This window comes from Microcaecilia unicolor, chromosome 7 (genome assembly GCF_901765095.1).
Source record: "Microcaecilia unicolor chromosome 7, aMicUni1.1, whole genome shotgun sequence".
NCBI lineage: Eukaryota > Metazoa > Chordata > Amphibia > Gymnophiona > Siphonopidae > Microcaecilia > Microcaecilia unicolor.
Window position 1 is genome coordinate 43,664,631 of NC_044037.1, and position 12,656 is coordinate 43,677,286.

At 40.0% G+C, this 12,656-nt stretch overlaps 1 protein-coding gene across 3 annotated transcripts in view; it reads right to left on the reverse strand.

Moving 5' to 3' along the window:
* Positions 1 to 7,779: 7,779 nt before the first annotated feature.
* LOC115474359 (integrator complex subunit 6-like) overlaps positions 7,780 to 12,656 on the reverse strand; it is a 170,139-nt gene continuing 165,262 nt past the window's right edge. For 2 of the 3 annotated variants that reach the window (XR_003942838.1, XR_003942839.1), the window contains 3 exons: positions 9,538 to 9,631; positions 8,385 to 8,759; positions 7,780 to 8,016 (listed from right to left, as the gene is read on the reverse strand). Coding sequence is in view for 1 of the 3 variants with exons in the window: in XM_030209804.1 (XP_030065664.1) it covers positions 8,660 to 8,759; positions 9,538 to 9,631 (194 nt within the window). In the remaining 2 variants the exon portion in view is untranslated. Of the gene's footprint in view, positions 8,760 to 9,537; positions 9,632 to 12,656 lie in introns of all 3 variants that reach the window. The other variant, XM_030209804.1, reaches the window with a different exon arrangement.

Sequence of the window (12,656 nt, forward strand, 5' to 3'; positions counted from 1 at the left end):
CTTTCATACTTTACCAGGCTGTAAATCAAACTTGCTGCTGTATTCTGCAGAAATTTAAGTTTTTGTAAGTTTTTTCATAAGACCCCCAAATAGTTACAATAATCTAAGTATGGTATCAGGATTGCCTGTGCCACTGTTCTAAAGTTATCCAGGTGTAATTTAGATTGAATTGCTCTTAGCTGCCGTAATCAGAAAAAATATTATTTTAGATAAAGCCATCCTATGTAATTTGTTAAGCCTGAATCAACTATGACTCCCAACACTTTTGAGTGTTCCTCAATCATTAGCTTCTCACCTGTACCCAATTCCAAACACATCATCTCCAAACCAAACAACCTTAGTTTTTATTCAATTTCAGAAAATTAACTTTAGCCCAGTTATTAGTTTTGATGACAATCTCCCTCAAGAAAGTCATGTATCTTCACACTTTTCTTGAGCTTCACACAGAAGAAAAATATCATCTGCATGAGTAGAACAATACTCCCAAGGTGGACAGCACTGTTCCCATCGTACTTAAATCGATGTTGAACAAGGAAGATGACAATGGTGACCCTTGAGGAACTCTGCAGTCTGCATTCCATTTCAAGGATACCTTAGAATCCTTTCTTACACTATATATTCTCCTCTGTAAAAACTCACTAAACCATTTTAAAACAGTACTACTCGCTCCAATCTGACTAATCCTATTCAAGTTTTTCATGGTTCACCGCATCAAAGGCGGCTGATATATCAAATTGTAGCAAAATCATTTGCTTTCCCTTACTAAAACCCAGTCTGATTTCAATTACCATTTCCAGCAACAAAGTTTCAGTACTATGTAGTGGTCTGAAACCGTGTTGTGAAATATAAAGAATGTCAAATTTGCTCAAAGTCACATAATTGAGTATTCACAACAGATTCAATAAGTTTAGCAAGCCATGGTATGCTTGCCACTGGTCTATAATTTTCAGGCTTAGACAAATCAGCTCCCATTGATTTGGGAATTGGAGTCAGTATAATATTTGCCAAATCAAGGGGGTAACTCCTAGTACTCAGAATAGAATTAACAAGCATTGTCAACCAGACCACTACATTAGTGGGTGCTGTCTTATAGGAAGGACAAACATCTAAGTAACTAGCTTTCTTAGACAACCTTTTGAGGTAGATAATAATTAATTCCAAAGCATGTCTTCTTTCACAGAGTTATTTCCTCTCTCCTCGTGTTGCTCCCACCGTTGGCAATCCTGTCTGGTTTCAACAAGACTTTGCCTAATAATATCTATTTTGGGGCAGAAATAATTTGCTAACTCATCAAGATCATACCTAAACCTACATTAGCCAAACTGTAAAAGACTAAAATACAAAACAACCCACGCACATAAGCGCACAACTATGGAACGGACTCCCAACTACAGTGAGAACAATCCATGATCACTTAAACTTCAGGAAATCACTCAAGACTCACCTATTCAAAAAAGCATATCCCAACGATCCAACATAAAATCACAGCACCCAGCAGCATATCATAACCGATGATCATACTGGACAATTTATAATCTTCACCTCTTTTGACCCCGCTACCTGACCCAACCTACCTCATATGATCACAATATTACTCCGTATCTGTTATTAACCGAAAACAACCTACCTCATATGATCACAATATCACTTTGTATCTGTTATTAACCGAATTGGCAACAGCCTTCTACGGTACTATGTAAGCCACATTGAGCCTGCAAATAGGTGGGAAAATGTGGGGCACAAATGTAACAAATAAATAAATCCACTGTAGGTTGTATTTCTTGTGAAATTATTTGCACCTTATCAGTTATTAATGAGCTGAAAATTTGGAAAAGCTGTTTTGATGAATTTTCTGAATCAGCTACCATTGTTCCATAATATTCCCTTTTTGACACAACAAAAATTTTATATATTTTAATCTCTTCTTTCCACTGTCAATAAATACCAGGATCCTTAGTTTTACTCCAGGATCTCTCTAGACTCCTACAGTCCCTCTTAAGATTTGCCAACCTGTGATTCCGTTTTAAACAACCATTCTTTTTTTCAGAGGTGCTAATTCGTCTAAAGATAAAGACACTGCAATCTTCCAAACCTGTAGCTGTTGTATCTCTAATTTTAGTTCTCCCCCCATTTTCTGCCAAAAAAGTTCTGCATCATTTTTCCCCAGCCAAGACATGCATTAATCTTAGACCTGGATTGAAAGCTCTTAAATGGTCTTAGAAAAGAATTCATAACAAAATGATCCAAGGAACTGCATCCCACTTCTGATGTCCTATTAATGTCAGAGTCATTCCTTTTGGTGAAAGCCAAAAAATCATGTGTATGACTATCTTTATGTGTCACTTGATCTGTATCAATCCTAAGATCCAATTGCAGCAAAAAATCTAAAAACTACTGTACTGAAGCATCACTATGATTCTCCAAGTGGATATTCATATCTCCTAAAATAATTCCTTAAAAACAAGCATATAATGCCATTCCAAGATCCGGGTGGCCTATAGGGTAAAAGAATCTTTAAATGATAGCCAACCCACCTCCCTTTCTGTCTTGTCTAGGATTATGTAATATCCGATAACCTGTAGGACAAAGTTCTAACACATGAGGAGAATTAGGGTCTGGCAACCAAGTTTCATTAATCAGGTCATGAATTCAAATTGTCTTCTTACACACTGAGCGCAATTTAAATACAAGCAGTCAATTGACCCATAGTCCTCTTCAGTAGGAACCCTGGAAATAACAGGAGAGTATATTATACACCTACTCTTGTCGCTCAATCTTTTCTTCCTAACATTATCATGAATATTTCAAACTCCTCATATCACTTCTGGGATCCATATACATAATGGCATACAATCTACCAAATTACCCAAATCTCTACTTTATTCTTGTGGCGTATTCGTTTGTAACCTGATTGTATTACTGGTATTGATAAACCCACTAACTCCCCACATTTTCCAACTTCTGATCTTCCACCCATCCCAACCCTAGATAACATAGCTGTAATAGTAACAACCAAGACATGATGCTTTTACAAAAGGGTCTTTTGAACAGTACCTTCACCTCCAATAGCCCTAAAGTTGCCAACAAAGATGCATACTAAGGTGCAAGACATGCCCCTTAAGCGTGCCCATTCAGTGACGTGTCTCAGACTCAGCATGCTGATAAGGTTCCTCCGTGAGAGTATGATGAAGATGCTGATGACTTCACAAGGGAGTGTGGTTTCGCACCAAGCTGTTGGAAAATGAACAGGAAAGGTTCTCTAGTTGACAGTAGATTATGCTGCAAATCCTACTCTTCAGAGGAGCACAGGAAGTAAGTAGGATGGTAGAAGTGCCTCAGACTTGGCACACTGACAAATTTCCTCCGAGAGAGTGTGATGAAGTTGCTGATGATGCCACATGGGGGAGGGGTTTCGTGCCACACTGTTGGAAAATGAGCAGGAAAGGGTCTCTAGTTGAAAGTAGATTATGCCCTATGGTAGTTTAGCCTAATGAAAGGAAGAGGTTTGAATTAGTGCAGACCTAAAGGAGGGATTTTGAGTATCCCTTAGGAGGTGAATGAGACTAATATGATGCCTTCTATGGTGACTCCTGCGAAGTTCAGTCTTTCGTATGAGGCCAAACCCCAGTATATCCCCAGTACTCAGAGGAGCGTTTGAGAAAAAACGTTTTGAGAAATGTTTGGTGATTTTGAAGAAAAGTAATTTTTCCTATTTTGTATTTCCCCAATTTAACATAAAAGGACACGCCCTGCTCAAAGAGCTTACAATCTAAAGGACAAGTGAGTAGACAATACGATAGGGGCAGTCAAATTGGGGCAGTCCGGATATCCTGAAGGTAAGAGTTAGGTGCCAAAGGCAGCATTGAAGAGGTGGGCTTTAAGCAGAGACTTGAATATGGGCAGGGAGGGGGCTTGACGTAAGGGCTCAGGAAGGTTGTTCCAAGCATAGGGTGAGGCGAGGCAGAATGGGCGGAGCCTGGAGTTGGCAGTGGTGGAGAAGGGTACTGAGAGGAGGGATTTGTCCTTTGAACGGAGGTTTCGGGTGGGAACATAAGGGGAGATGAGGGTAGTGAGGGGCAGCAGATTGGCAGTATAAGGCTCTAGACACCTACAAACACATCAAAGGTGACCAACAAATAATATGAGAATCGCTGCCCCTCCCCTACTTCATCCAACTTCCTTAATGCTGAAAGACCGAGCCTGATTCCATCAAAAGTGAAGCACTACCCTCTGAAGGAAGTATTAGGTACAGAGGTACCGTTTCCTTGAAAATTGTCCAAGGAGACCAACCTCTGTTAGACGATCTAAACAGATGCTATCCTGGAAAGCTCAGAAGAAAGGGAAGACTGAACCCTCAGGATTAAACTCAGGTTTCAAATAGAGATCTTGCAAACTTGACTCCTCGAAGGAAAGTACCCATCTTGGAAGAGTAGCAGGGGAGCTGCTATGACTGTGCCTTACAGCCACACTCTGCCTTCTGTAGGATTGTTAATTTGTCTTTACCCCATTATCTTGTGGAGGACGGTGATTGAAGAAATAGATCACCCAAGGGAAACGGTGTATCCCCAAAATCCTGAACTCACACAGGCTTCAAACTATAACAAAAGTTCACCATGTGGTCCACTTTTGCATCACCTAACACTAAATATCCTTGCTATGCTGCCTGATTTTTTTTTTTTGGGGGGGGGGGGGAGGGGGCAGGGAGTGAAGTACCATCCCCGATTGGTTTTCTTCAGAGATCTGTTTGAGGATCAGTACTAGTTCCACCAGGATATCCAAGCCCTGCTTTCTTTTTTTTTTTATTGAAGAACTTGCTCATTTTGAAGTTTTGCTGATCTGAAGACCACTATTTAGTAGGGCCACAGCTACTTCTTTATAGTCTTTACACTTCAGGTTCCAAAAAGGGTTGGCTCAGAAAAAAATCTCTATGATGCTGTTGTTGGTCATTTGAGCTGCTGCCACATTCTGCAAGAGAACTTCATCCCACTAGGAGTGGCCTAGTGGTTAGGGTGGTGGACTTTGGTCCTGAGGAACTGAGTTTGATTCCCACTTCAGGCACAGGCAGCTCCTTGTGATTCTGGGCAAGTCACTTAACCCTCTATTGCCCCATGTAAGCCGCATTGAGCCTGCCATGAGTGGGAAAGCGCGGGGTACAAATGTAACAAAAAAAAAAAAAACACACATATACTAGTGCACTTGAGGGCTACTAGTTTCTTTGAGCTTGTTCCCATCAACTAATAGCATTGTCTTGCCTGCTGTCATCTGGACCATCTTCTCCCAGTCTAGAGGCCAGGAGTGTTTGATGGCCAGTTCTGCCCCTCAACCACCAGGACCCATTCACCACTCCACCTATTCCAACCACAACTCATCTCCTAGCCTATTAGGTTCATCTCTATGGTGCAAAATAACCATGAAGGTGGTTCTATTACATGCCAAAGACAACCGTAAGTCACCTCAGGTTCCTTCCAGCCTTCTAAGCTTTGTGACACTGGGCTAATGAAAATCACCCCAAAATGAGTTATCTAATGGTAACCCTTGGACGAAATAAAAAAATAAAAAGGAATGCCACTGTCTATCCATGTGAGGAACTACCTAAGAGCTCTGCCATTGTGAATGGGACTCAGCCTTTTGTTTGGCAAAGTGTGTGTGTGTGTGTGTGGGGGGGGGGGGGGGGAAGGGGAACAGCACAGAAGAAACATGTCCCGAGACTGATCCACAGTAAGACTACCTCCTTCCGGCAGCTAAAACAATCTTGCCACATTGGCATTCTTGCTGGTTGCCATCAAGTCTGTGATTGGACTTGTCCAGCGCTGAATAATGAGTGTATTAACCACCACTCCCGTGAATTTAATGTGTGTCTGCCTAGAAAATCCGCCTAGATGTTTTCCACTCTGGTTACATGTGGTGCTGAAAGGACAAAAAGGAACCTCTTTACTCAGCTCAGAATGGGCTGCACCTCCTCAGCTACCTGTTGACATCTGGTACCCTCCTCAAAGTTCGACATACACCACTGTTGTGGCATTGTCTGACAAAATTCAAACTGTTTGGCCTGACTTATCAGGTCTATTTATCACTGCTTCCTTGGCTAATCCAGGGCCATGATGATTATAGACCCTGGGCGTCACTCCACCTTCTGTATTACTCTGCTAATACAGATATGCACATGCAGATGATCTGGAAATAATTCCATCAGGCATATTCTGCATGCTTTCCTCACCAAGCCCCCCTCCCCCACATTTTTGCTGCCACATCCATATCCATGCTGGGCTAGCTTGTCATGAATCAGATTGGTATATCTTTTTTTATATTGTTGTTGTATTGAGAAAAATGATTGAACAATATTAGCTTCCGTAATGGCTACTATGTATAGTGGCAACTAAAGGACAATTCTAAAACCTAGACACTCATACTTATGCGAGTATTACACAGTAAATGTTTAGAATACTAGCATTTTTGCATATAAATGCTACTATAGTGCCAAAGCACTTAACTTACATAGTGCATTATTTGCAAGGGAGGTGTACACAGGGTCAGAGCATAGAGGGACACAGGTGGGGCTCCCACAAATGAATGACTTAATAGAATACTGTAAGTCACATGCAGCCCTGCCACACTTAGGTGTGCACATTTACACCAGCTCCATGGCAGGCATAAAAACGAGCACCCAAACGTTAGATGCATTGATAGCTGGTTATGCTAGTATTCTAGAAGGGAACCTGGGTGTCTAAGTTCTGTAGGCTCCTATGTGTGCCCTCCAGGGCTCTTACTTTGAAGCACCCAGTTATAGAATTGTTCCCCTAGTGACTGCACCATGTAGTTTGCTATGTGCAATAGAGGTGAAGCATGGCGATACCTGTTGCTTTAGGATACTGGCATACTGTGGCTAAATTGTAAAAATCCATTCTTGAAATCTGTTGACAATGACATCTAATGGTAAATAATGACATTTGGTTTCATTTTATTTTCTTTTTCAAACTAATGGAATGTTTTGAAAAAGCTTCATTCAAACTGACTTTCCCCACTCCCCTCCAGGTCACAGAGAAAGAGAGAGACACATACACATGTACAAATATATATGAAGAGAGTCAGGAAAGAATTCCATGCTCCACATGCTTTCCTTACTTGTTCCTTTTTTTGTCCTTATGTGCCTTGATGTGAAATAACCCCCAAAACGTTATAGCATGCTCCAACGAAAAGTCAGATTTTGGTATAAGTTTTGATGTAAATAGCTCTGTGCATCTGTCATTTTGTACCCAGTTTGTGATAATGATGAACTATCCACTGGATTATATGGGTAGTGACCGATTTCAAATTTGATTGAGCATATAAATCAGTAGGAGCTGAACCAAATTTGTAGAGATATTGGTTGCATGATCCTGTCTAGAATAAAGACCAAGACTATTACATGTTCATCAACTTACATAATAAAGGTAGTGGATCACAGTGAATGTAGCTGCGTCACTTAACCTTGTCTTTTAGTGGTTTGTCCTTGGTGAATGTTTACTGTGACTTCAGCTTTAAAATACAGCATAATATAGAAAAACAATACGAAATTAAAATTAGTTGAAATGTTAAATTTAGCAGACATTTTTTTTCTGATAGGGAAGAAAGTTTCAAGATCATTTTTTGACCAAAAAGATATTTTCTTCTTTATATGTAAAAATATTTACTGCCACAGACTCTTCATTAAGATTATGCACTTGTTAAAAATTAATAAATGATTTATTTTATAGATATATATATGTGTATATATATATATATGTATATGTACATGTTCCAAAAAATTTCTTTATACAGTTAAAATATTACAAATTACTGGTCTTGAAACAATACTGTTCAAAATAATCTTTTTGTATTAACATTAAAAGTAAATACACATTTTATAAAATGCTTCCTCTTTAGTGCTTCCAGAGCACAGCGAGTGGAAGTCCACCTGAAGAATCTCCATCCTCCTCACAGGATGAAAGAGAACTGAAGTCGGGGACCTGGGAAGCCTCAGGTGCACTGTCTTAATGTCTGCAGACAAAACAGAAGAGAGTCTGAGGTAGATTGTTTTAGTGACTCATCGGGAGGAAACAGTCACAGGGCTGTCTTTAGATTTCTTTAACACAGAATAGCAGTCTAACTTCTGATACAACCTACACAGACTGACTCTGTGTCATGGCTAGCAGTTCTTGGGAATGCTACCTCTGGTGTGTGTACCCATTAGTGGCAGCATGCAAAAGATGGCCACCACCCATTATTAATGTACAGGATTATTTTCTGTTCGCAGGCACCCTGAGCATGTGTCAGCATCATTTTGTTTTCCTTATTTCAAATACCTCATGCCACCTATGGCATGGAAAGGTCTATACTGACTGTTCAAATGAGTAAACTCTCATCACCTGTAGGAGGGGCCACAATGGTTACTTTCATCAGCCTGTTGACCGAACAGCACCCTCCACACAGAAAAAGCCACATAGTTCAAAGCAAATCCTGAAGGTCTCAGCCCAGCTTCTGCAGATCCATGTTAGTAAAAAGTTGTGCTCCACTGCTTCTTTTTAGACTTCAATTGTCTGGACTACCAAGATGGTGAAGGTGGCAACCACGATCCTCTTCCATTCTTCAGTGACAGAGCAAACTCGTCCCTTGGTCCATGTTTCTCTTGCTGGTGGCACCACTACCTGCTGCTGATGTGATTAACTCTGTTTGGTAGACTATTAGATTCCATCTCTGATAATGCTCTCTCTAAGTGTTGTATTAAGACTCTTTTTTTAAATCTGAAAAAAAATAAATCAAGCGAGCAACAACCATTTAGTATCAATGATATCAAGGTTAGATTTGCTAAAGAATGTTCATCTACCGCTATATACTACCAGTGCATTTTTTCTGGCAAAAAAGGTGCCGTTACTCAAATTCTAGGCCACCCTTTAGGGGTGGGGGGATCGCTGAGGGATCCACCCCACAATAGCCAGGTCCCCTGCAACCAGTCACAGAATCTGTGACAAGGCAGAATTGGTGTGTAGAGCTTGAGCTCTTTCATTAAAACTTGGGATCTATGGGTCAATTTTAGTACACAATAGAAAAGGTGCCAGTACTTAGTACCTCCAAGTACCCTCCCCCCCCCCCAAAAAAAAGCCCTTTATACTACAATGCTTTAAACCTCTGAAGTAAAATATGTCCATTTAAAGAAAGAGCTTAAAAGCTGTATGCCTCAAAGATTTAAGCAAAAAGGAGCCTGTGCTCTGGTCAGAGTTAATTACTTTACCACTTAGCCATCCCAAATATTACTTTGCACTCAATTTTTAATGCTGGGGCAGCACTAGTTTCCTTGAAAACACTCAGCTGACCACACAGTTGTTCTTGGGTCAAACACTCTCATAGATAATGAAACATAAAAAGAAAGTGTTGCCTATTAAGGGTTGTCATGTTCTGCACTGTTGAAAGTAATAGTTGGATTGCAGAGCCAGATTCCTACCAGTTTATTTTTCAAGATAATAAGATGTTGCTGCTGCTGAGTGTTATACTCAAATGTTTTCTCTGCGCCTCTATACAGACCTTGCTGCTTCTTTGATAGTAAATTCAATGAAGGTTTTCTGTATTTCTATAGGTCCTTCCACCTCCTCTAGCAGCATGAAAATCTTTTCATAATCTGTATAAAAATTAAGAAAGAATGTTACCTAAAGACACAGCAGAACTGATCACTGAAGCTTTCCTTCATACTGCAAGGCGGGCAGACCTTCTCTGTCCCAACTAGAGCTCCTAGGAAACCAACACTGCCCTCCACCCCCCATATAAAATACTGGGAATACACATGGCAACAAACATTCACATTTCTTGGACACAGTGTTTTGAACAACAGGCTGAGACCAGAGCATTAAGTGAAGTGTGTATACTAAAGAGGTGTCCTTACATGAAACAGTGATTTAAAGTGACCCTAAAACAACAGCAGCAAAGGAAAAATATGTGCACAGAATACCAAACTATGAGTCTGCATTTATGCTAGTTGCATAGCCTGGTAGAGCTATATCCCAGACATGGGACTCCTTTAAACATGCCTCAGTGACAGCAGCAATATTTAAATCTGACTGTCATTAGGGCTTGCAAGTCTGAGCTTTTATTACCTAGACCAATGCTTCTCAACCCTCGCCTGGAGGCATCCTTAGCCAGTTAGGTTTTCAGAATTACCACAATGAATATGTATGCAATAGATTTGCATACAATAGGTCTCCAATATATGGAGATCTGTTTTTCATGATCCTGAAGTTTTGACTGGCTAGGTATGCCTCCAGGAGAGGGTTGAAAAACAGGAAGCACGGATCTAGATTATGAGCATCTGTGTTCAAAGTCTTTTAGATATTTCTCATTCCTTTTCTTCCATTTTTAGATTCCTCATACCTTAACCTTCCTATTTAAAGGTAAGCTTTGAGAAATACACACCTGTTATTAGTTTACGGTAACAGTCTAATTTGACCATTTTCCATCTGCAGTCCCCCCTCATCTAGTTTAAATTCTTGCTGTTCAACCTGAAATGGTTGCTTAGAATCTTGGTTCTTCTCTCAGACAAATGAAGGCTATCACTAGAGTAAAGTCATTCAAATAGAGGCACAAACTGTTTTTATACCAGCTACTTAGGCATGCATTGAAGTTCCTGGTGCAATAGGCTGTCTTCTTCTTTGCCCTACATATGTAGTGCCTCAGAACAAACTGTTGTGACCAAAACTAGCAAGAAGTTGAAACAACTTAAAAACTATAAATAACACAGGTATCTACCTAAAGTTTTTTTTTTTTGTATTTTCCTAAGTATATTAAAATAGGAGGGAAAAGATCTCTGTCGCTCTACCAGTGCTGTTGACCAATTACAGCTTGCAACTTATACATTGCTTTTGTAAGGAACGCTATTTCTTCATCAAACTTAAAAAAACCCTCCATTTCTGTATATCAATAATACTTTATTTTATTCCATACTTTTTCTTCTGGCAATACGTTTCAAGCTTTTTACTTTTTATTTTTTCCTCAAGCTTAAACTTAAAATTTGTGACTTCATAGACTGAACTTATAAGGTGGCACTTTGATCCTAATGCAGAACAAGCTGGCGATTATGAACAGTCAAGATCTTGAAAAAGCTCCGGTGAAACAGCAGCGCTCTGTTGAGCTACTTAATGAAGATTCATTCTGCCAAATAAGTCACAAGTTTTAACATACAACAGAAAATAAAGATAGCAATAGAGTAAGGGTAGAAATAACAATCCTATAAAGGCAGGGGGAGAGAATGGGAAAGAGGCACACAATAAGCTATAGACGACAGCCTCCACTGATCCAAGCCTGACGTCTGATGCAAGTTAAGGTAAAAAGCCAGGTTTTGATGCCATTTTTAAAATATGAAATAGCAACTTTCAGTCCTGAGGTCCTGCCAGTGTTAACCCCCACTTGATCTTAGATGGAGGAGGTAGATTGCTCTATGAAGACCTTAGGGATTGTGATGGCATATAGGAATCAAGAAAAGAAGCAAGACAGAAGGGAAGATTAGCACGCAAAATAAAAAGGTGGGTATGAGAGGTTTAAATTTGATTTGCAGCAGGACAGGAAGCCAGTGCTGTTTCTAAGTAATGGGTGACATGATCAGATCTTATCTCAAAATAAAGAAGTTTTACTACTGTGTTTTTGGATAAGCTGTAGATGCTTAATTTTTTAACCTGTTGAACTAGCATATAATCACTTGCAATATCTATTCATTACAAAAAGCATGATTCAGAGTATACATTGAATCAGCATTACGAACAGATCTCATAGAACAAATCATTCTGAGAAAGCAGAGGGCAGGTTGGTATGAACAGAGATTTGGGAGCCAAGGCAGAGCTGGGTGTCTAGAAGAAAAAAAAAAAACTATTGTAGTTGTAAAATCTTTTATATCCATTTTGGTGCCTTCAATTGTAGGAGTGAATGGGATGGGTAAATAATTATTGAGAGAATCAAGTGGCCTTGGATTTCTGTGAAGGGGCATTTTCGATATGACGTCTAACAAACACGGCATTTTCAAACAAAAAAACTTAAAACGGCCATTTTCTAGATATTTTTGTGCTCAGTGCATCGCTCTTTCAGGACCATTTCTGGAAAAACAAAAAAACAACTTCCAAGAGAAAACTGCACAAAAACAAGCTACTGGGATGTAAGAGGAGCCAGCATTCTTAACAGACTGGCGACACAAACATCCCAGCAGAGAAGTGGGGCACCCTAGGGGGGCACTGAAGTGGATGTCACATAAAAGTTCCCAGGTACACATCTCACCATTACTCACTTATATTGTACAGTGAGCTCTCTAAAACCTACAATATCCCTTATGCCTGCAGGTGTCACCTATATGTAGGTACAATAGATTTTTGGTGAGTTATGGAGGGCTCACACCTTCCATTACAAGTGTACCTGTTATAGTAGGATATGGGCCCGAGTCCCCTTCTCTACAGTGCAGTGCACCGACCACTAGGCTACTCCAGTGACCTGCTTGCTGCTCTAACAAGACTGTGAAACAAGGCATAACATGAATCAAAAACCACATTAGAGTAAAATTACTAATGTTTGTGGAGGAATGAGAGGAAAAGCTTCATACTCCCGTTGCTCTACTCGGTATGATAACTGGAATTATAAACAATGTATAGGAGCAATACGGTGGAAAAGTA